This window comes from Prosopis cineraria, unplaced genomic scaffold (assembly GCF_029017545.1).
Source record: "Prosopis cineraria cultivar Desert tree isolate PC_DT_omini unplaced genomic scaffold, ASM2901754v1 PC3, whole genome shotgun sequence".
Lineage (NCBI taxonomy): Eukaryota > Viridiplantae > Streptophyta > Magnoliopsida > Fabales > Fabaceae > Prosopis > Prosopis cineraria.
Window position 1 is genome coordinate 33,306,453 of NW_026555334.1, and position 23,875 is coordinate 33,330,327.

Below are 23,875 nucleotides of genomic sequence, written 5' to 3' on the forward strand. Positions count from 1 at the left end.
CAATCATTTATTTCTATAATTTTATCACTTTTGTTTTTAATTTTTATATTTTTTTATATTTTTAATCCTTATAATTTTAAAAAGATTGAGTGATCTTTATTTTTTAAATTCTTATAATTCTTATTTTTGCAATATGTTTAGTGCCTGTAAGGACTAAATATACTAGAAAAAACTATAAAGATTAAGAGCAAAACTAAATAAAACTATAGAAATTAAATGTTATGTTTTTCTTAGAAAAAACGGATGTAGGGTCCATGGTAAAAAAATTAATGACAGATATAAAATTCATAGTAAAAGATATATGTATGAGTATGTTATTTATTGCTTGTATTTTGTATAAGTGTAAAATAATAAATTGTGCAATAAAATACAAAGTTAAATGACAAATTATAAGATAGAATGTTTTATTGTTTAAATTTTAATTTACATCAGAATAACATATATATAGAAATAAAAATTATTTTCTTATATTTTTAATATACACAGGAAACAATTTTTTATATATAAATGTTTAAGATCTAAATCCTTTGAAATTGATATCTATTAATTTATGTAAAGTTTTCCTTTTTAAGACATGTTAATAAAATTTTATATTTTATAAAAAATTATCAAAAATACTAAAAAAAGAAAACTTCACTAAAATTTACAAATATCAACTTTAGAGAATTTAAATCAAATTTTTTAATACACAGAGGATGTTATTTATGTTTTCAATATGTACAAATGAAAAATTTAAATATAACCATTATTAAAATTTTAATCTATATAAAATAATATATAAATTTCAAAATTTAACATAAAAGATATAAATAAAATATGTTGTTATTTAAATTTTAATTTATGTGAAAATATCATATCATAGGATATGTAAGGAATTGTTTATTATATTTTTCATATACACAAGAGTAACAAATTACATAACAGTATACGTGGAAATAAAACAAGTTGTTATTATTCTTAATATGCAGAGGTAATAAATTTAATATTAACACACACACACACACACCAAAAACTTGAAAGTCTACTAAAAAATTATAATCACGCACTAAATTTAATCCTATGAAGGTGATTGCACACCTCCAATTCTGAACCTCTCTTAGCTATTGTTTTTGTCATTATAGGCATATATATGACTAATAAATAGTACTATAATATTGGTCATTCTACTTATACAATTTAAAATCATTATTCATATTTATTTTTACTTTTATCTATAATTATGGTTTATAATTATTATTATGACATAAATTATAGTGTATGACTCATTATCATACACATTTTATTTTTCTCATGATACGTGGACCAACAAATTCTAAAAGGAAATAAGCCAATTTTATTTTGCTTGATATGCTAAAGTAAAAAAATATTTATAATTTTTAGTATATGAAGGCAATGCATTGTAAGATAAGAATTGTTGCTTAGAAATTTCGATGGAGTGGCAAATCTGATAATATTTATTGAAGAATAAATTTTCTTCTTCAATTATTTATGAGGTAGAGGCGTAGAGCTTAATAGAAAATTTATTCTTTAACACAATTTCAAAATTTCCCTTCACGTGAATTGAAGGAAGAGCATAAACACAGGTGTTGCCTTCTTGATTTTATTATGGGAGCAATATTTTTTGCAATGAAAACAAATTATTATTTAGATCTTTAATATATTCAGGTAAAACAAATTTTAAAATAGAATAAATTTTCATTTTAATTTAAATTTACATAAAGTAACATATTAAAATTATTATAAAATTTTATTTTTTTAATTTTATGCTTATCCTTCAAATGATAAAAATTTTCTTACAAATATTTAAAAATATCTTGAGCAAATTTTTACACTGCCTATGTTTAAGTAAAAATATATTCCGGCGCATCAGCACGGGTCAAAATCTAACTTCAATAACAATCTGTCAAATGCCACATAAAAGATAGGGAAAATAGTTTTTGCTCCCGTTTGCCTTTAACTAAAAGCCCGTCCAGGTTAACATTATGGAGTAAGCCCAAACGGAATGTTTGGGCTCCAGACTCATGGTGTCGGAACACAGATTTTTTTTTTTGCAAGGAACATAACTTTGTTATGAAAACGATGGTCAATTTAACACTTTCCTTGGGTCAGGAGCATATTCCAGAACTTCCTATACCAAGGATCCAATTTGAGTCCTGATCCAAAGAATTGAGGCCATTACTTTTTTTTTTTGAATGAAATTTAAACTATTTAAATTTAATATAAAAATTTAAATTTAAAAATTTTATTTTAATTTTAATTTTATATTTATTGATATAAAATTTTATAAAAATTTAATAAATTTGTTTTGCAATTGTTTATTATTAATTTGAATTATTCAGATTTAATTTAAATGGTTTAAATTTAATATTAATTTTTTTATAACTTTTATAAATTAACTATCACGATTTATACTGATAATCAGGACTTAAATTTTTTAAATTTATATTTTTTTTAAAATATTTTTTAGAAAGTACTAATTAGGAGATTAATTTTATTGAAAAAATTAATCTTTTAGTATTCCAACTTTTAATTCACTTGTAACTCAGTCCCTCAACTATAATTTGCTTATGGCTTAATCTCTCAAATTTTGAATCACTTACAAATTAGTCCCTAAATTTTTGTTAATTTTTTTTCATGTTAGCTTATATTTCACATCAATGAGCAAAAGGAGGGTATTTTAGAATAATATATGAGCATTTTTTATATCTCTCTTATTTGATAATAAACGACTGAATTTTAGGTAAATCACAAGTTGAGGAGCTAAGTCGCAACGAGTTATAATTGAAGGAATGAGTCGCAGTGAATCATAATTGAAGGACTGAGTTATAAGTGAATTAAAAATTAAAGGATTAAAAGATTAATTTTTTTCAATTTTATTTTTAATATTTTATTTATCAAAATAAAAAATTATATGTTTTAAAAAATTTAATATTAAATTTGAATTGTCTTAAGTATATCTGAATAATTAATTTATAAAAATATAATTTTTTAATATCACTGAATCATTTAAATTAAATTTGTACTATTTAAATTGGTGATCAACAGCATTATTAAAAATTTTGATAAATTTTTATATTAATAAATATACAATAAAATTAAAAATAGAATTTTTAAACTTAAACTGTTCAGACCTCCCTTGAAAAACTTTAAGTTGTGTCAAGTTTCTTAAAGAAACTAAGGTGAGGTAGTGATAAACACTTTGGCTCATTCTATCTTCAGGAAGCATACATTTGTAATCGTATCAAACCAATAATCATGGACAAATTAAATTCCAGGATTAAGTCAAAGAGTTTGAGAGAATAATAAGTTATTTTTAATTTTGGTTTTAATGCAAAATAAATAAAGAAAACATGTACAGAAATCGGCTAAGAATTCAAAGTAGATTCCATTACTTTTATCCTTGTTTAGTTGTTTTCCTTCACCTTAACTTGACTTCAATTGCACTCTTTAATTGATGAGCACTGAAACTAGTTTACACCGACATTTCTGGTTTGACAGACAAGAGCATACCAAAAATAGCACATTCTAGAAGATAACCATGGAGTTATTTTTTTTTATATTTTAATGTTATTTTTATATTTTAAATCTTTTTTATTTTAAAGCATGCAAAATTTAAAATAAAAATACTTTTATAATCGCGACTTCTAAAAAAAATGTATCTTCCATCAATCCTTAGCAACTCCAACATTAGGAAATGATTTAATGGTATCGTCTATGGGATTAATTCCGGCCTTCTGTGTGTTAGTCTTAGAAGTCCGACTAGTACATAAATATCTTTTCTTTTTGTAAAATGCAATCTTTTGTTACTGTTTCTTCAACAGTGAAAACAATAGTAACACATTTTTTTTAAAAAAAAAACGTTAATGAGGCTGAGGTGTCCCTGTACATCGTACAGGAGCATACTCTAGTTAAGTGAGAACTCTTAGATAGGCACATGTTCGACACAATGTTCCAGAACAATCCACGAAAAAGGAAGAAAGTACGTTCAACAAACGTAAAACCATAACCATGACCCAGGGCTAGCAACCCACCACTGATCATACGTTGTTGTTGTTGCTGTTTTTTTATTTTTTTGCCAAGGAATACGCTGTCTAGTCCAGCAAGACACAGAACTTATTGTATCTGTAATGCTTTCTAAGAGGTCTTAATTAGGGGGACGTTGCATGATTCATGGGAGGGAACAATGGAACAGGACTGTGCATGGTTTTGACTTTGATTAGGGGTTTCTCAGTGGGGTACTAATTTAACTTCGAGCCGCGTCTGCCTTTTCTTTTTGGCAATATTCTTTTCTAGTTCTATTTAATGCCACAATATTTTAAACCTCAACTGCTTAGAAACAAGTGTTAACTATACTCATAAGGAGGTATTTTCTTACAAAAATGTTAATTAACTTGTATAAGAATTTATGTTTAGAAACAAAAGAAAAGTAAAAAAAAAATTAGGATTCCTGTCTTGAGAAAAAGGGTAGGAAGAATGAAAAATAAATTCTTTTGAAATAGAAAAGTCACAAGTTGGTTTCACAAAATATGATAATCCTTTTAAGTTTTAAGAGACCTAATTGTCAATAAAGTTTTACTTTTAATTTAAAAAATTGCAGCAAAGATTTTTTGTTTTCAATTTTAGTTTGGTAAATAATTGAAGTGGTTTAAATATTCATAATCTTCTCTCCATGTTTCTTCAATAAGCAAAATGCAACAAAATTTTTATTTTAGTTCTAAAATTTACAATTTTAATTTAATAAATGACTAAAGTGATTTTGATATTCACAACTTTCTCTCACTATGTTTCCTCAATCAACATAGTGCAACAAGTTTTTTTTTTTACTCACAACGTTAGTCCTAAAATTTACAAGTTTAGTTCAAGAAATGATTAAAGTGATTTAGGGATTCACCACTTTATCTCACTATTTTTTTCACTTTTTTAAATTAAGGGGTATTTTTATCATTTCATTAAAAACTTTAATAATAATTAAATTCCTTAAAACTTAAAAACTAAAAATATTATCATATTTTATGGAATCAAATTGCCATTTTTCTATCCTGTAAGAATTTATTTGTCATTTTCAAAAAAAAAAGTATATTTTTGGGATGAATATAAAGATTTGGCGGATTTCTAATAATGGCCTTTCGTGTAATGGGCGAAATAATCCATCCGAAAAAGGGGGTGAGGCCCATGAAGGATTATTAATCATATCCCAAACATCACTTTGGGGCCACCACTGTCCCGGTGGAAAATGACATTTCACGTCTTTCTAAGACCATTCATTATATTTGAAGACGAGTTTGGAAGGAGGACTTGGAATAAAATGCTCCTGTAACAAAATGAAGTGTTCGTCCTCAACCTTCATCGAAATCTTCATGGGTTAAAGTTTTCATAGCCAAATTAATTGTGGAGATGAAGAACTCCTGATGGTTAGGAAAAAGTCAAACTCATCCTTGACTTGGAGAGGTATAAATTCTGTTTGAGACCTATTGAGAGATGGATTAGCAAGGAAGCTTGTCACAGGAAATCAGATATAACGGGTACCACTTTTTCTCTTCCCTTGTTCACTTTGTGTTTATTTTTGTTGCGTCTTGCAATCGTTTTGACTTTTGATACCTGATTATTTTGATTCTGTTAGCATTCCCTAAAAAAAGAAAGAACAAAAAATCTCATTAATTACTATGTATATGTAACTATGAACTCACGCCCATCTATTCTTGTTTCATATTGGAAGCTCCACTAACGCCTGGATCAGCATCGACAAGTCGGCAACAATGAAATTGAGTTACATCGTGTAATGGAATCATGCATCGGACCGCAAAAACAAATAAAATCATCTGGAAAAGATTGATTTGATCATCGATGTTTTTTTCAGCGCATTGAGTGTTGCAAAATAGAGATCTCAGGTATCTTTTCACGTACGCTTCCTTGTGATGGCTACAGGCTACTATAAATAATTTACACACGGCTGAATATTGGTTATAGATAACAAGCGAAGACAAACCAGAGAGCGTGGGGATGACGATTTTACTCTTACATGTATTACTCGCAACACATGATATATATATATATATATATATAAGCAGCAAACGAGCGTGGGGACATGATATATATATATATATATATATATAAAAGCAGCAAACGAGCGTGGGGATAAAGTCAATTAATACTTGTGACATGCTTAATTGCGATTAGAAATGAGTCGTATATTGAATATTGATGAAGATAGATAATGTGTACGTGACGGACCTTCTAGATATAACGAGGATGTCTGAAACAGTTAATGTGATGCATATTTACTGCTGAACTTTTTTGTAAGTCGATTCTAATTATTTCATCAAAATGAAGAATCGGCAGTTAAATTATTAATATTCTCTGAAAAAAAAAATTTCTCAACTTAGCCTCATTAAATCCACTGTTTTTAAAAACACTTTCTCCCTCATGTAATCCTTTGCTTTCTATTCATCAAAAATTGTTGAAGGTAAGATTGAAAGAAAGTCATTAATGATCAGTTTTTTAATATATAAAAAGTGACTTATAAAAAAGGTTATGAATTCTTTCTAAAAGATAACTTATATATAGAACCGAGGAAGTATACCTTTTGTTCATCCATTTGACCAGACTCAAATCAATTACATGCATCGAGCGACGGGATGCCAATTTAATTGTCGAAAGAATTGAGCATCACAAAGCTCAAAGTAAAGGCCAAAAAACAAAGCTCCAAGGAAATATAATAACAACGTAACTTCTCAACATCAAACGATTTTCTGGCCATATAAAAATCTCTAAGACTTTCAAAGGAAGAAGTTTGGATCTATTAACAAATCCATAAAGCACTCTTTCAAAATCTAACACCCCCCCCCCCAAAAAAAAAAAAACTTTCAGAGCCCTTTTTTGCTAGCAAGCTATGACTGACTTATTTGAGGTTATTTTCTAGATCCAAAATTCTTCATTCATTTTCGTGAATTTTAATGTCATCTATTTTCATTTTCATTATTTAAGATCCAATTAGTGTATTGTGGGTGTGTGAATTGTGTTCAAGTTGATGGCAGTTTCTTGTGATATATTTTGGAAATTTTAATCTCAAATTTTCACTATTTTTTTAGCAGCATTATTGCTGTAACAATTAATCATTTGTAATTAGGAACTCTAATTCATTATATACATAACAACTGAAAGAATTTTTTCTTAAACAAGTATGGCAAAAGCCTTCGCCAGACCATTAATAAAAGGACTCTATCTTAGAACAAAATACAGATTTGAAAACTTCTTTCTTGGGATTAGAAAATGGGGTAATAAGAGACCCACCTTTGGCCTTATATTTCATAGATGTGCTGAGCTCAAGGTATATGCATCTTCTGATCTGCATTTTCGGAATTGACATTTACCTGATTTCCTATGTATACCTGAAAGTTCGTTCCTCTATATGCACTCCAAAGCCTAACATCTCCATTTTTGCTTACACATCTCACATGGAAAATATATACCCATACAACCATGGTCCTCCCTATCTAGCTATTTGCACAGCAGGTGACTGTCAAATATTGGCTTTCAAGTCTTTTATCTCAAACTGATCCTTATTTTTCATTATGTGTACCCTTGATTAGGTTGCTTCGAATGCATTTAGGGTTTTGACCAAGGTACATGTAAGAGAGAGCGTATAATTAAACTATAGCCAGGCTGTTTAGCATAATCATTTTGTTCCTAAATTTGATTAATTTTCCTAACCAATAATTGCATTGACTAATCAATGAGTAGAATAATTAACACTCACCACTAAACCATATTATGCAATATGATCTTTCCATATATCCTTTTTAGTTAGAGTAGCAAATAACATGTTCTTTATTTCAACAACCAACATGATTAGACATGTGGACCGTTCATGTGTTCAAAGTGATCTCAAACCAACACCACCAGTTAGTGCCTTAGAGATTTAGCGATTACAGCACAAATGGAGCTCACTGAACCCAGTTAGTGTCTTTCGGCAGAGAAAAAGGTGAGAGCTTTGTCATCAACATCACCAGAATCTTAAAGCCTAGTCAGGTAGGTATATGTTGCTATATATATGGTGATGGCCAATAATCGAAGCGGCTAAAATTGTGACTTTTACACCTTTTGTCTACACGACACAAGGTTTCACACACTTGGCAAACTAGCTAGCATGCGTGATGTAGTAAAAGTTATTGAATTGTTAGAGACACACACTCATGTCATATCGTGAGGTGAAATCAAACCCTGGTGAGTCGGCATTTACGAAAATAGAAAAATCAAAACGTTGGACAGAGGGCCGCAACTCAAGGTTGTTATGATGTGGAAGTATTTGTGGTTTTGGTTGTGGCCTCAAAGATTCCGCGGGAATCTAATCAAACTCAGAACTCTATGAAAAGACACAAAATAAAAGGCTATAAACTTCTATTAATCGCATCGGTCATCTCTTCCTTCCCGAAACTGAGAATTGGTTTCTCAACAAGCCAATATTGTCAAACCCAGAACGCAACTTACACTTAAAGAAAGCAGAACAAGCGTATCAGCACGAGATGGCCTAGTGTATGAAGCAAGTTTCCCCAGGCCTAGCTAATTAAAAGAGAATAACGTCAGTGAGATTATGCAACAAAGCTCATCCACTCCAAACCTTATGCATATATGACCAGAATATCACTCTGTGTTATAATTTAAACCCCAAATTCAAACAATCAAAAGCAAACCGAACCAGGAAGCATATACTTGATGAAATACCATACTAATTTTTTATGTATATATAGAGAGAGTGCTCAAGCCCCGTTGGATGTAGGTGAAGAGCACTCACTCACTACTTCAGTCTCCATCTCTCTTTTGTGGAAGTTCCTGTGGCAGCCACAGGCAGCACAGGTCAGAGCAGAAGTTGTGCCTTCATCTCCACTGGCCATGAACTCGCGGCAGCCGTCCACGGCGTATCCTCCGACGTTAGCCGCATGATTCTTCTGGCACTCTCCATATCTCACACTCCTAACAGTAAAAGATGAAGAGCTTGAGCTCCGAGCAGGCTCTTCTCTTCTCACCACAACTTGACGTTTCCTCATCTGGCCACTTCCCTCTGTTCCAGCCCTGCCTGCAAATATTATGCTCAAGTTATCGATGAGTTCAAAATCAGAAACCGGCGATGAGAAAGAGAGAGAAGGGAAAGAGAGACTAGTGATGAAGAGAGAGGGGATACAGCTTACTTTCTAATGCATATGCCCATCAAGCCCTAACCCTAGAACATGTATTTATAATTAAATGCTAATTAATAACTTAATCATGATCGATTTCCTTCCTCAATATTAAATTAAAATCTTTAAAACTAAGTGGGAGCAACTGATCATACACACTTTTTACTGTGCGTACTATTTGATATTGTGATCAAATTTCTATTCACTTGAAAACCCTAGATAGGACATTATTTAAAACTAGAGCTCTAGCTAGTGATTCTAACGCACGGTAATTATGGCTTAACGCTGTTGTGATGGCAATACTGCAAGGCGATCCCACACCAGGAACTACCATGATATCTACAGAATTATTTGTGGCTCATATTGAGCCACGTAATTCACGATTTATAATGAATGAAAAAAAGAAAAACAAATTAAAATGATTCCTCCTTGTTAAAGGAAAATCCTTAATAGTGATGGGTTTGATTCGGAAAGACTTTTTTCTTTCGCCTAAAATAGTGATGGGTTTGGTTAGCTAAAAAATAAAGGTGGGTTTAATTTGGAAGGACCAGCTAAGCAGGATTTAACCCAAAAACGTACAGTGGCCCCTAACTTGATAGTAAAAGGCAGTTTTGTGGGGTGCACTGATACGATGCCAACAAGAATTGTCCATAGCTCTTGACCTAAAAACGTGAACATGATAGCCGAGCTTTGCCAAACCTGTACGACAAAATCACCGTGATTCTTTTATTTTCTTGTTTTCATGTCCATGTAACCATGTAGAATATATATTTACATATTAGAAAAAGGGTTTTGATCTGTTCTAGCCTCCCAGTAAATTACAATCATCATAATGTTTAATTATCTGCTTTTACTCCAACTATTATTTACCATGATGCTAGATTCATTCTGGTTTCCTAGGATTACAAGAATGGGAACCAAAACATGGGCTCATTTATATATGGTTCCTATTGACACGCATTGTAATGTATATATGCTAGTTGGTATAAGCAATTAATTTATTCTTCTATATATGTATAACATTCTGCCATGCCATTTTTCTTTCACCCTGCCGAAATATCGACCATCATAAATGTAGTCTTAGAAGTTTGTCTGGCCTTAATTAGTGTGTAAACAAAATTATTTAGGTGGAACTTCCGTTTTATTTTTTTAATACTTTATTATATAATCAATTTCAATGAATTCACTGTTAATTATGAACATCCTTGCAACTTGAAGGGAAATTTGGTATTCTAAGCATGATCACACGTCTAGCCAAAGGGGGTCTTGATGGGCTGCCACTCGATCGATTATATAATTCTTCTTGTTGGCGTAAATAGAGTATTCCACCGTACATTTATACGTCGATATGTATAGTTACAAGGCACGTATATTAGCTTATATTTTGAATTTTCTTTTTCTTGTTTTGACAGCGAGGTCGTGCATATTGATTTTTTCTCTGTACAATATGTTTCGCAGAAATGGGAAAGTTTTTCGAACAAATGCAGAGAAAATGTATTAAGATGAAATCATACATCCAAATTCAGATGCCGAAACATTAATTTGAGGAGGGTCGATATGTAGCCCCTGTTTTACGTGTTTTTACCGTACTTGTATGATATTTGGCGTACGTAGGCACTTGCCTTGGAACATATTATTAATTATAATTTGACTTTGCGAACAGCATGAAGTGATCCATGGAGGCTAAAGTGTACAAGAGTAAGACAAAAGTTCCTAACGTTTTAACTGCCTTTGGAGTTTGGTGAAGTGATGCTGGTACGTGATATAATAATGGAAGATTGAAGAAAAAGGGTCTCATTCCATTTTACCCTTGTCATCCATTTTTGCTCCGCGTGTGTGAACAGTGTTCTTCATCATCAGCCTCTCACTTGTGCGCCTAAATTGAACCAAAGTGAGCCCGACAACTCCATTACTCCATCTCTTTGATTTATTCGTTCTCACGAGGATTCTCAAAAGGCATACACTTCACCTTATTCTTCCTTAAACTTTTAGGCAGTACAAGTCAGTGATTACGCGTCTTGACTTCAATCTACTTTAATTAACAATGTTTAAGGAAAGGATTTGTGTCCTGTGAAGCTTTCCTCCATCATATCATCACTGTTATAGGTGATATAAAAATTATCAGACGAATTAATAGTTCACATTTGTGAAAATAATAGCTTTGCTTTTTAGAATGGAGGAGGGATTCAACTTCCTATAGTTTTCTCATGGACATCATATGTAACTCAAGGGGGTAAAAGAAGTTGTAAAATTTCCTGATGAACGATGGTTTCAGCAATTTTTACTTGACATTTTTAACTTTCAAGTAAGTGGATTATATTATTGTTTCATTGTGAGTACAGTTCACGTGCACCTTGGTGATCTTCTCAAGACTTCATCTGTAAGAATTTGATGGCAATCTGTCCAGACAACTTATGAATAGTTGTAAGATTAGCCAATTGGGTAAGTTTCCTTTTTATATATGCAAAATACATCATGATTATCTGTCTTTTCTTATCTGTACATAAGAAGGACGATAACATAATTAGCAATCAGTAATTACTGACCTGTTTATTCTGTACTCAAAATTTCGGAGTGTTGTGCCAATAATAAATGTCTTATATTGAATTGTTACCTTTTTGTTCTCACATCTCTAATACATGTTAAAGGACAAGGGCCCTAAACAATTGTGACAATGCTTCGATTTGGGACGTCAAATACAAGCATCTAGCTTGCTTAATTGGACTAAGACAATATCATATGTAACTTAGTTTGTGCTTGTCTTCATTTAGTGCATTAGCTAGCTATATATATAATAAATATCCTAATCCTAGATAAATTAATTACCAGCTACCAAGAAAAACTGTGGCTTAGAGCAAGTCCCTCTATCCTTTCTCCCAGGTGCGAAAACGCCCAGAGATAGATCGAGATGATTCAAAGTGATACGTTATTGAATCAATTTTGCCCATCGGATTGGTGTGTTCTTCTTAACATCTTTAATTAATAAAACTAATAGATAATCAGTTGTAATTCTGGCTAGGACCCAGGATATTGTTTGAGAGAGAAGGAGAGGGAGAGGAAGAGAATTAAAAGGCGGTTGATTAATATATGGATTTGAGAGTTGATGCGGATATTTAAGAATGATGATGTTTTGGAAGAATACAGAAAGATGAAGTCCCTTGCTTCTCAACCACCCAGCCATATTGTGATGGCCGAAACAGTGAAAGGTCTCATCATAATCATCGTCCTTCGCATAAAGCATCTTAGGCTTCTTAATTAATCACAAATTATCGCTTAATATTCAAAAGCCCAAATAATACACGCACCTCAAATAAACTCTCTGCAATACACTCAATGACTAAATAATTATCGCTGAAAATATAAGGTAAAATTCAATCACAATTCAAAATTAAATAGATTGTTGTAAATTTTGTCTGAACATAACCAAAAGCCCTGTTCACAAAATATAGATAAAAATAGTATGGAGGTGTGTGCAAAAAAGGAGGCTCTGATTGGGCTATAAATTGACGCAAACCCTAACAATAACGACACGTAAAAAAAAAAAAAAAGACAAAGATGTGCAATAATAATGCAGATATATATATATATATATATTTTTTTTTTCGGGGGATGGGGGAGGAGTTTGAAGAAGGGAAAGCTATGTTGATGAATTAGATCTGACACCAAAACTTGGTTGCTTAGACACTGTGAGCAGTTGTCAGCATCCTTCTTGTACAAAGGTCTTGCCCTGCGTGGTGCAAGATTCCCTTTTATTCTTGGACCACACCTTCCACGTGTCGCTGTTCTGGACTATGATAACTTTCCTAATGAAACAACGAAATTCCTCATCAAATTTTTCAACCACTTCCAAATGAATATAAAGACAAGCGGGTTGCCTTCAAGTTCTAAACTTTTGTTGGGAAGTATTCAATGCAAGTTAAATTTTAATTATACTTCCAACACTTCGGTCAGACTTTTGAAGAAGGCTAAAGTGTAGTTTTAATTCTCTAATTTTATATAAGGTTTTAATTTAATTTTTTAATTTTATAGAGTATCTTTTTAGTCCTTTAATTCTAATATTGTTAGTTTTAAATGATTATTTTTTATGTTAATTATTGTTATTTTAAAAAAATTAAATTTGATATGCTAATATTTGATAATATTTTGTTAATATTTAAAAACTTAATGTCAAAATTTGTTAGGATAAAACTAACAATGTTAAGATTAAGAAACTAAAAATATACTTTATAAAGTTAAGAGATTAAAATAAAATATTATATAAAGTTAAAGGACTAAATGTATATTTTAACTTTTGAAGAATTGGATTGGTTGTGTAAACTAATAATGTTAAGGTTAAAGAATTAAAAAGATATTTTATAAAATTAAGATATTAAAATAAAATGTTGTGTAAAGTTAAAGAACTAAATTTATATTTTAGCTTTTGAAAAATTGGATATGTTGATTTTAAGTTTTTATTCAAAAAAATTCAATATTATTTTTTTACCAACACCAATAAGACAATATGTGCATGTGCATTTTTTTTCTGGTAAAAAACTTTAAAAATATGTCTCCAATTATTTTTTTTTCAATAAAACACCAAAATATTTCATATTTTCTAGAATTCAATTATTTAAAAAAATTAAAATTTTCAGTGATGAGTATGTAAATAAATCGTACTCATGCTTGACTGGAATTATTTTCAGTGATAAATTGAAATGTCCTCTATGAATTAATTAGGGGCGATGCAGATATATCCATGGCATTAATTTTAGAAAAGAGTGACACTAAGAGTTATATAATAAGTTTTTTTTTTTTGTATATCTATTCTAGAAACATTTACAAGATTAACGCAATTAATTGAAATGTGTTAATATAACTTTTACAATGCATCTTCAAACTTGTTGGTCCAAAGATTAGCGTTGCATCATCAAATCCAGCGACAGTGGAATATTAATGTTGAGGACATACATACGTACTGATGCAATGAACACCTACACCTGCTGGTTTATTTTGAAACGTTGTTGTGATTGTGTGATTGAGGACAATCATAGGCCCGAGAGGATCATATATATAAATGAAAAAAAAATTAATCTTTTAGTCAACTTTTAACATGTTGATAATTCAGTTCTTCAATTATGATTTACTATAACTCAGTCTCTCAACTTTTAACTCACTTATAATTTGATCTTTATTTTTAATTTTTTTTAAAATTATCCTTATCAAATAAAAAAGATAAAAAAAATGTTCATGTAACTTATTCTAAAATACACTCCTCTTGTCTTTGATGTGAGATCTAATTTAATATAAAAAAAAGAATTAACAAAAGTTAAAAGATTGACTCATTCATAAACGAGTCAAAAGTTGAGGGATTGAATAATAAGCAATTCAAAAATTAAGGAATTAGGTCACAGTAAGTTATAATTTAAGGAATTGAGTTATATAAGTTAAAGGTTGAAAAACTAAAGATTAATTTTTTCATATAAATGTCTTGGATTTAATAAAATAAACGTGTACACATGCAAATGTATAATAACATGCACGTACAGACTAACATCTCAAGAGACAAAATATTCACAATTCCACCCCAAGTATCAAGAATTCTCACCTAATTAAGTTCATATGTCATATGCCCTCTTCCAACCTTAATAACAGGTATCTTCTATAAGTTTTGTTTAGTTTAAAATGCAAGATATTGAGTAATCTTTATAATTATTTTTTCCAACTATGTTCATATTTCATTTATTATTATTTTTGAAAAAATGTTGTGAAATTTCAATTGTCAGGAATTTATAAATAATATTTAATGAGGATATAACTTGAACTATGTGAATCATTTTAAAAGATTAGGATTTCAACTGATATGTTTTTAGAATCATGTATTAGTTATCAATATTTAGATAGTCATAATAAGTCAAGATCTCATTGAAGCAGTATCTCTCAATAAGCTTTTCCCCCCCAAACGAATCAAATCCAAACCATACCAAACTTTGCATGCACATTTTTCATGCTACAAAGATGCATAATGTAAAAATTCATGGGCTCACAATGTGTATTTTCGGGCCTCCTTGGCCCTTACTGACATTTAGAGTTGCCTAATATAATTTTTCATTGCACGTCATACAAGGATGCCAAGAACTTTAAAACTCAATGGCACCCTACACCTCTCTTAAAAGAAGAAGCTGCGAGATGAAACTCCTAAAGTAATTCAGGAGTGCGTGTATGTAGGTAAATCCAATAATCTGAGTCAAGCTTATTCAGCTTCAAAAAAAAAAAAAAAATCATGTAGCCAAGCTAAATTTGAATATATGAATTGTGGTTTTTTTTCTTTTTTTTAAATTCAATTTTTATCCTAAAATAAATTATTTTTACATTATAAAAAATATAAAATGTAGTTTTTTCAATACTTAAAAAATTTAGAAGATTCAATTTTTTTTAAAAAAATTTGTGGGTCTTAAAATTTAAAAAATATTAAAATATATTTTAAATATTATTTTAAGTTACTTTATAGATTAAAAATAATAAAATATAAAAATATTAATATTTTTAAATTTTTTAAGAAAAAATATATAATAATATATTCAAATATATTGCTTCCCAATATAAAATAAGCTAAACATAAAAAAAATTAATTAATATTTAATATATGTTTTAAAAAATTTGAACTTTCATTCAAGAATTTATGATTGGGCTTGGCTTGAATCTTTTTGAGCCTATTTGGATTGATAGAAAATGTATAATTTTTTAAGCTTGGCTTTAAATTTTTTTTCAAATTTATTTAAACTGGTCTAAATTATTGGCTCTATATATTTTTTGCCCTTTCTTGTGAGGAAGGATTGGATGGGGCATTAAAAGAATCATGTAGGAACTTATTTACAAATTATTTCTATATTTGTGCTAAAAGTGTATATTTTGCAGGATTATCTTACAAAAATTTTTAAAATTTACCCCCTAGTTTAATTTTAATGTAACATAGATTACATCTCAATGAGTAGGTGATGAATATTGAATTTAGTTAAAATGTGTTTACTTAAAATGTATTTAGTTAAATGGATAGGAAAAGACCTGCCACGATGTACTGCAATTTTAATAGTCAATCAAACATTCAAACATTGTTAAAAAAAAAATCATAATAAATCTTATAGAACAGACTTATTCATAAATAAGTCTCATAAAATTTAAAAAACTACAACCAGATCTCTTAGTACTTAAGCGTAATTTAAAATTAGGCTGCAAACATAATAAGACTCTTATTAAACATCCATTATATCAATCAAATAATTAATTTATAACTTTTTATCAATAATTTATAACTATAATTTTAACTATAACTTCACATATTCAATAGTTAAATTAATTAATTTAATTATTAAATATATAAAGTTATAATTGTAAAAATTTAAAATTATATTTGTAAATTATTAATAAAATAGTTATAAATTATTTTATTGATATAATGTATATAAGATTAATAGGAATATTATCATATTTTTATCTAAATTTTAAATTATATTCAAATCTCAAGGGACCTAATTATGGTTTATAAAATTTGCGAGACTTATTTATAAATAAGTTTATTACTCGAGACTTATATATAATTTTTTCTATTAAAAAACATGAAAACAATCAATGGTATTAAAATGCATTTTAAATATTTTTTTAACATGGGGTAATATGTACACAAGCATACAAACCAAGAGCACGCAGGGGAGGGGTCTCCATTTTTTTTTCTTTTCATTTTTTTTCATTTCCCCAATTCTCATCATAAAATGATTGAGGAAAAAAGAAGGGAGAGAAACCTCTTCCAAATAGTGAGGGACGGTCTTTCTATTTTTTTCTTTTCATTTTTCTTCATTTTCTAAATTATCACCATTTATTAATTTTAAAATTAAAAATTATTTAATAAAATAATCTGAATAATTTGACTAAGCTGTTTGTGGATTTGCGGATTATGAGAGTTGGCTATATAGCCTATAGGTCAATTCAATCCATTGAGGATGGGGATGCCAGCTTGCTATGCATTCAAGTTGATAGATTTAAATTCTCTAAAATTATTGTCTAAATTTCGGTAAAGTTTTAATATTTTTTATCATTTTATTTTTTCATAAAATATAAAAATATTTTATTTTATTTTCTTTAAAAGATGCAGAGGATTTAAATCCCAAGTTGATAATTTTTAATTAAAGAGTCACATCACAATTAGCGATCTGATTAAATTATCTGGACCACCTAAAAAAAGCCCATACTCTAAACCTTGAGACTTTCTTCCTCGTTTGGATTTTTCATCTTGGGCCCTTTTCTTATCTCATCATTATTCAACCAATTCTAGTCTAATCCCATAATCAATTCCACACACTGATCACATTACCACAAATCTCTGAGCCAATATTACCAGAACCACATTACTTTCGTTTGACATTCAGACCTGGATTAATTACCACACCATGTCTGTATATATAATACTCCCTCTATCCCAAATTATAAAATATTTTTAAACAAAATTTTACACACTAATTAACTTCATTAAATGTACTTAACAACCTTATCTTTCAAAACAAAAATATAAACTTTTAAAAATACCCATCATTTAATACATTGAAAAGAAAAGAGATAAAAATTAATTATAGAGAGATAAAGAATGATATTAGAATTGATATATTTAATAAAATTTTAATCTATTCAAACTGTTTTATATTTTAAAGTGAAGAAACTATTTTAGAAGTGTCTTATATATAATTTGGGTTGGAGGGAGTATATTAGGATTATGAAGACTTTGTTCTGCACTTACTAGTACAATTTGCAGGATTTGGTATGCTAATTCAATGCAGGTCTTTTAAATTTAAGCTCTTGGTGGAGTGTAGTAATAGACCGTTTGTATTTCGATGAAAGATAAGGTCAAACATATACTTAATGAGAAGTTGGCAATTATAATCATTCAACGTTTGGTCTTCCTATAAGACTGCAGCACCATTAACATCTAAGGACCTACAAGAAATTAAGTAAGTCTAAGGATCATGAAATTTCGAAGGCAGAATTTTATTTAAGGACGTGACATATTTCTAAATCAGGTTCAAAGTATTCTAAAATTTTATTGCAGGACGTTCGATTTGAATTGAAATAAAATTTTAAAACAAAATGATCAAAATATATTTCTTCAATATATTGCAATATAACAAGTAACAAATGAATCAACAAATAAAGTAAAATATTTAACAAATAATGTAGTTAATTAACGTTAGAAGTCCATGTGATAATTTAAATCCATGACTTGTTAAGCCAATATCATAACTTTTAAAATCAACTACATTACTTGTTAAAAACTTTACTTTTTAGTTTTCTCGTGTTATTTGTTACATCCAATATCTTGTAGTTAACGTGGTTACTAATTGTTAAGAAGACTTGTTAATTTATTAATTTTATTTGTTCATTCACTTATGTTGTTAAATCCATGACTCTACTTGTGAAGTTCATGTGGCAAGTTAAATTTATTACTTATTAAGTTGTTAGGATAACTTGTAAAATCAATTAAATTGTTACTCGTTAAAAGCTTTATTTTATTTGTTAATTCCTTTGTGTTAGTTGTCTCACTACAACACATTGGAATAAGGATATTTTAATCATTTTGTTTTACAATTTTAGTTCAATATTGGCCCAACATCTTGCAGTGAAATTTTAAATTATGGTGGGTTTGATTTAAAAATATGTTACATTCAAAGTCCTTAGATGAAATTCTCCCAATGTTAAAACTTGAAAAAAGTGAGAACCTCTCGTGAAACTAACTTATTTACAAATAAGTTTTATAAAATTTAAAAACCATAATCAAATCGTTTGAGACTTAAGTGTAATTTAAAATTAGAGTGTAAAGATAATATTATTCTTACTTATTAGTTTACAAAGATGCCCCTCCCTCAATTAAACATCAATATGTGAAGTTATAATTATAAAATATTAAAATGATAGTTATAAATTACTAATGAGGTAATTATAAATAATTAATATTAAACCTCGTTAGAAACCCATGATTAGTTTAATTATTAGACCTATAAAGTTATAGTTAAAATATTGAAGTGATAATTATAAATGACTATTAAGATAGTCATATACAATTATTAATATATTGTAATACGTGATTAATATAATTATTAGATACGTAAAATTATAGTTATAAAAAGTTAAAGTTATAGTTAAAATATCGAAGCGATAATTATAAATGATTAATAATACAGTTGTATACAATTAATATTAAACTTGTAATGCATAATTAGTATAACTATTGAATATGTAAAATTACATTGAAAATGTTGAAGTTATAGCTATAAAATTATTATCTTTACATTTTAATTTTAAATTATATTTAGATTTTAAAAAACTTGATTGTGGTTTTTGAATTTTATAAGATTTATTTGTAAAAAAATCCACTTTACAGCGCCTATACATAATTTTTTCAAAAGAAAAAATCATGTTCTTAGATGGAATCAAATTTTCTTGAGTTAGCTTTTTCAATATTAAACTTATATATTTTCAGCATTGATCTTTCACATTTTCAATGCTTATTAATTTTAATGTTCAGATTTTCAATTTTCATCTTTGATTTTTCAATACTTATCTTCAATTCTTTTTAACATTGAAAGTATGAATATTGGAAATATCTAAAAGGACTATTAAAAAATTAAGTGCTAAAAATATGATAGATGAATATTGGAAAAAAAACTTAATTTTTTTCGTTCCAACAAAAAATTATGGTTCTTTTTCAAAATTTTAAAAAATCATGCAGCCACACACAGCCCCAAGCCCCCAACTCATCATGTCATTCTGAGCAATACTGTGCTTCTCTTCACATCTTCGCATGTACGTAGAGACTTACTCTCAATTTTCTAGCTGGAAGCGGGTTTGTGGTTTTGACCCTTTCCTTGTTTTGCTTCACAGCATGACCGACATTCTAGAATCATAGCAACGGACCTACCCTTCAATTCAATGAAATTCACTTCTATAGGTTTCAATGCCTCTCCAAGTGCGCAATTAGAAACGACGCTTAGCTTTCGCTTTTCCGGTGGTGCACTGGATATGGACTCCTTCAAAGTCTATCATTGATTGGTTTAACATTAATAACTATTCTGTCACACCAGAAATATTCATCGTTTTTCTTCATCATATGTGGTTGTGTCCTTCTTTTCTTCTTCGTCTCCTTAGTAGCTACGTGTATCGTATGACAATTAATGCAAGCATTATAATGTATCCACATGCCGCATTTAATGCAAAATGAGTTGCGCTCAGAAGATGACGCTTGGGAGGCACATGATTCTGTCTGTTTGCCTTGGGGCTCTCGGGCGCTAGTTTCATTTTTCTTTCGGCCAAGAACCACAGATTGTTCAATTTTAAAACAGATGGTAGATTACAGATAATGTATTTTATCACACACATATTTTTTAAATGAAAATCACATATCTGATCTCCCAAGTTTGCTGGCGTTGTGAGGGAGTAGTACGTACCAGCTACGACTAACAATCATGAGTTTACACAAAAAGAATCGTACTCTTATGTCACAACACAATAACTCTCGAGTTGTTTCCAGAACCTTTGCGTTAAAAAGCTTGCCATCACATGAAATGATAGCAAGCTTCTCGATGATGCTATTCACCAAGCGAAGTCGCAATAATTACACAAGTTACGTTGGCGTTCGTTTTACACCTAAAAAAAAATACTTCTTTTGCGTAAATCTGTGGCACAGGTGTGGTATCTATTATCTATCGTCACAGATATACAGGCGCAGAAGAGCAGTATTTATTAACGGAATGGTCCCGGCCATGTTCAGAACAAAATGCAAGAAAATTAGAGTTACTAGCTATTACTTTTAATTTATACTTTTGGGTTTGCCATAACGGGACTCATGGGGATCTCAGGTTTCTTCCCATTCATTTACAGTTATCCCTTTACAGTATGGAAACCAGTTGCATTGCCAATTTGCCATGGACAAGACTCTGTAACTATTAGACCTGAAAAAAACAAGTGAACCAGAAGATGTTAGCATCCCATGTGCATTTATGGCCAATCAGTTCTTACAGACTGCTGTGAGAATGAGGGGATGAGGAAGAGAGGAATAAAAAAGGGGTCCAGATGTGGGCATCCACTAGTATCTTGTGATGCAATACTTTCTTGCTGGACGGCTCAATGCATTTTTTATTAAAAATTTTTTTCCAAAACATTATAAAGTATATATTATTCTAATACAAATGGTGAAAATACAACTCGCTTAATTTAGATCAACACCAGTCTAATAATCAGACTTAAAAAAACTTATACCAGCTTATATGGGCTATCCTAGATTGAAACTTGAAATAGTTTTGAAACATGGTTTTTAATTCTTCTTGAAATTGTTCCTGCCCTATTTATAGCACTACTGAACGATACGTTAATTTTAATCCTATTTATAAAAAATTTGATTTATTTTTTTATCCTTATTAAATTATAAATTTTTAATTTTAAAATAAAGTTAATAAATTTTTAAATTTTTTTAATTTTAATAAAATATGTTAAAAATAATTTATAAATAGAATGAGTGGAAGTAATAATTGAAGTCCTTGTCAACAAGAAATCACGTTTGTCATTGTTGTCACGGGTCATTTTCAAAAAAATTAAATCAATCAGACAGATGCGGGACAAACTTATACGTTCATAATAAATTGTTGTTTTCAATCGTCAATTCTAAACTGCTCAAAAAATTTGTGAGATCAGCTAGTGTAATCAGAAACTAGCCCGCACTTATATACCTTTGACGATGAGTATTTAGATAGACACTTACTATGACGGTTCTCCCGGCCGGCAGGCCGGCCCCCGTTTACGCCGAAGCAATCTAATGGTCAAGGTTTTGGTGGTACTATTACTATTAAAAAAATACAAATTCACGAAAAAATTTAATAAAAGATCATCTATTTTTTTTAAATATCAAATTAGTGAGAAAATTAGTGAGGAGTGTTGATTTTATAGTTCAACTTAAAATTAACGAGAAAAATAATGAGAAACTGTCAATCTCTTTTTAAAATAAGATAATTAGCAAGAAAAATAGCGAGAAATTATCAATTTCCCTCTAAAATAAGATAATTAGTAAAAGATTCTAACATTAGCTAATTACTACAAAAAAATTTAACTTTTAGCAATAACTTTTAATATATTTAATTATTTTCATTTAAAAATAAAAATTAAATAAAATATTTATAATAAAATTATTTAATATTTTTTATTTTAAGTTGATTTTTATTAATAAAATAATATTTTATTAAAAATAAAATATAAAGAATAATTTAAATAAAATATAAATATTTTTAATATATTAATAATTGAAAATAAAATTTAATATGTGTCCGTGTATTTTTATAATACATTATTTGATATATTTATGTAGCTAAATAATATATATTTAATTTCTTATATAATGACTGTAGGTGCTTTTCAATTTAACTGATAAAGAAGGAGAGTATAAGACTTAAAAGATAGAAGGTCAAGGGTTTAAATTTTTATTTTGGCTTAAACATAATGAATATGTAATATGATAAAGAGCAAGTGACATGGTGATGGACAATGACATACCATGAGTTATCGCATATGTGGTGAGTAATGGGGCATGAGATGGTGGGTGATATATCAGTTGATGAAGTATGAGGTTATTGGCGACATATCACAAGTTGAATCACATGTGATAGGTGATATGATATAATTATTTTTAAATATAAGTATATTTAGCAACGGATTAGCTAGAGACTAATTAGTGGCTGAGCTAAAATTTGAAATCAGAGGGTACAATATTTTTTTAGAATAAATAATTATATACAAATTGTACACGCACACGACTAAAGATTTGATACATATTATATTAATCACAATTTATTATGATTGAAGATTTGATACATTACAGCAAGAAAATAAAAGATTTCATATGTAAATCTTAGATGAATATTATTACTTTCACAATAACAATATTCCCTTATATTTTAAATAAACATACTATATAAAAGTAAAACAAGTTAGTATTGAGACCTAAAATAACAATGTGCAAATGCTGGTGGATGAAAAGAAAGAACAAGTCAATATTATTAGTTTAAATAATGGTTATTTATTATTCAATATTGAGATGTTCAAAAGAGGGTGCAAATTAAAGAAAAAATGGGGGCATGAGATGAAGATTAATAACAACTAATTCCTTATTAAAATTATCAAATTTTAAATAGTATTAATGAAGAATTAGTGAGGGATGTGGCTTTTGTTAAAAATTAGTAGGGCTAAATTTTTTACTAATTAGAGAAAAAAATATGATCCCTCGTTAAATTTAACAAATCCTTTTTATATTATGAATTTAATGAGAAAAATGACATTTAATGAGAGATTTGTCTCATATAAAATTTTATTTTTCTGATATAGTTTTGCATAAACAGTAGCTTGGCCAAAAGAAAAACATTTAAGTAGAGTTTACCATCTCTGAAACTTCTACGTATGCGCGACTGCTTGATTTGCCTGCGTGAGTTATTTTTACAGGGAATGAATATTGTCCGTGGAAACTTCTTTTTTTTTTTTTTTGGACCAAAGTATTGTCCATTGAAACTTACAGCATAGAAGAACACGAATTAAAATAAAGGAACTCAATTAACTTGCTTAGTCTCGTAACTTAAAACCGGACGGGACTCGGGAGAGATGCAAATTTAACAGAGACGCGTAACGTATATGCAATAGATCAA

At 29.1% G+C, this 23,875-nt stretch overlaps 1 protein-coding gene across 1 annotated transcript; it reads right to left on the reverse strand.

Annotated features, from left to right (window-relative positions):
- Positions 1–8,605: 8,605 nt before the first annotated feature.
- LOC129307246 (mini zinc finger protein 2) lies at positions 8,606–9,304 on the reverse strand. The gene is made up of 2 exons (XM_054948149.1): positions 9,186–9,304; positions 8,606–9,073 (listed from the first exon to the last, which is right to left on the reverse strand). The coding sequence occupies exon 2, from the start codon at positions 9,042–9,044 to the stop codon at positions 8,757–8,759; it is 288 nt and encodes a 95-aa protein (XP_054804124.1). The 5' UTR covers positions 9,045–9,073; positions 9,186–9,304; the 3' UTR covers positions 8,606–8,756.
- Between the last annotated feature and the right edge of the window lie 14,571 nt (positions 9,305–23,875).

Coding starts and splice junctions, on each gene's coding strand:
- LOC129307246 (XM_054948149.1), bottom strand. CDS start 9,044: ATGAGGAAACGTCAAGTTGTGGTGAGAAGAGAAGAGCCTGCTCGGAGC.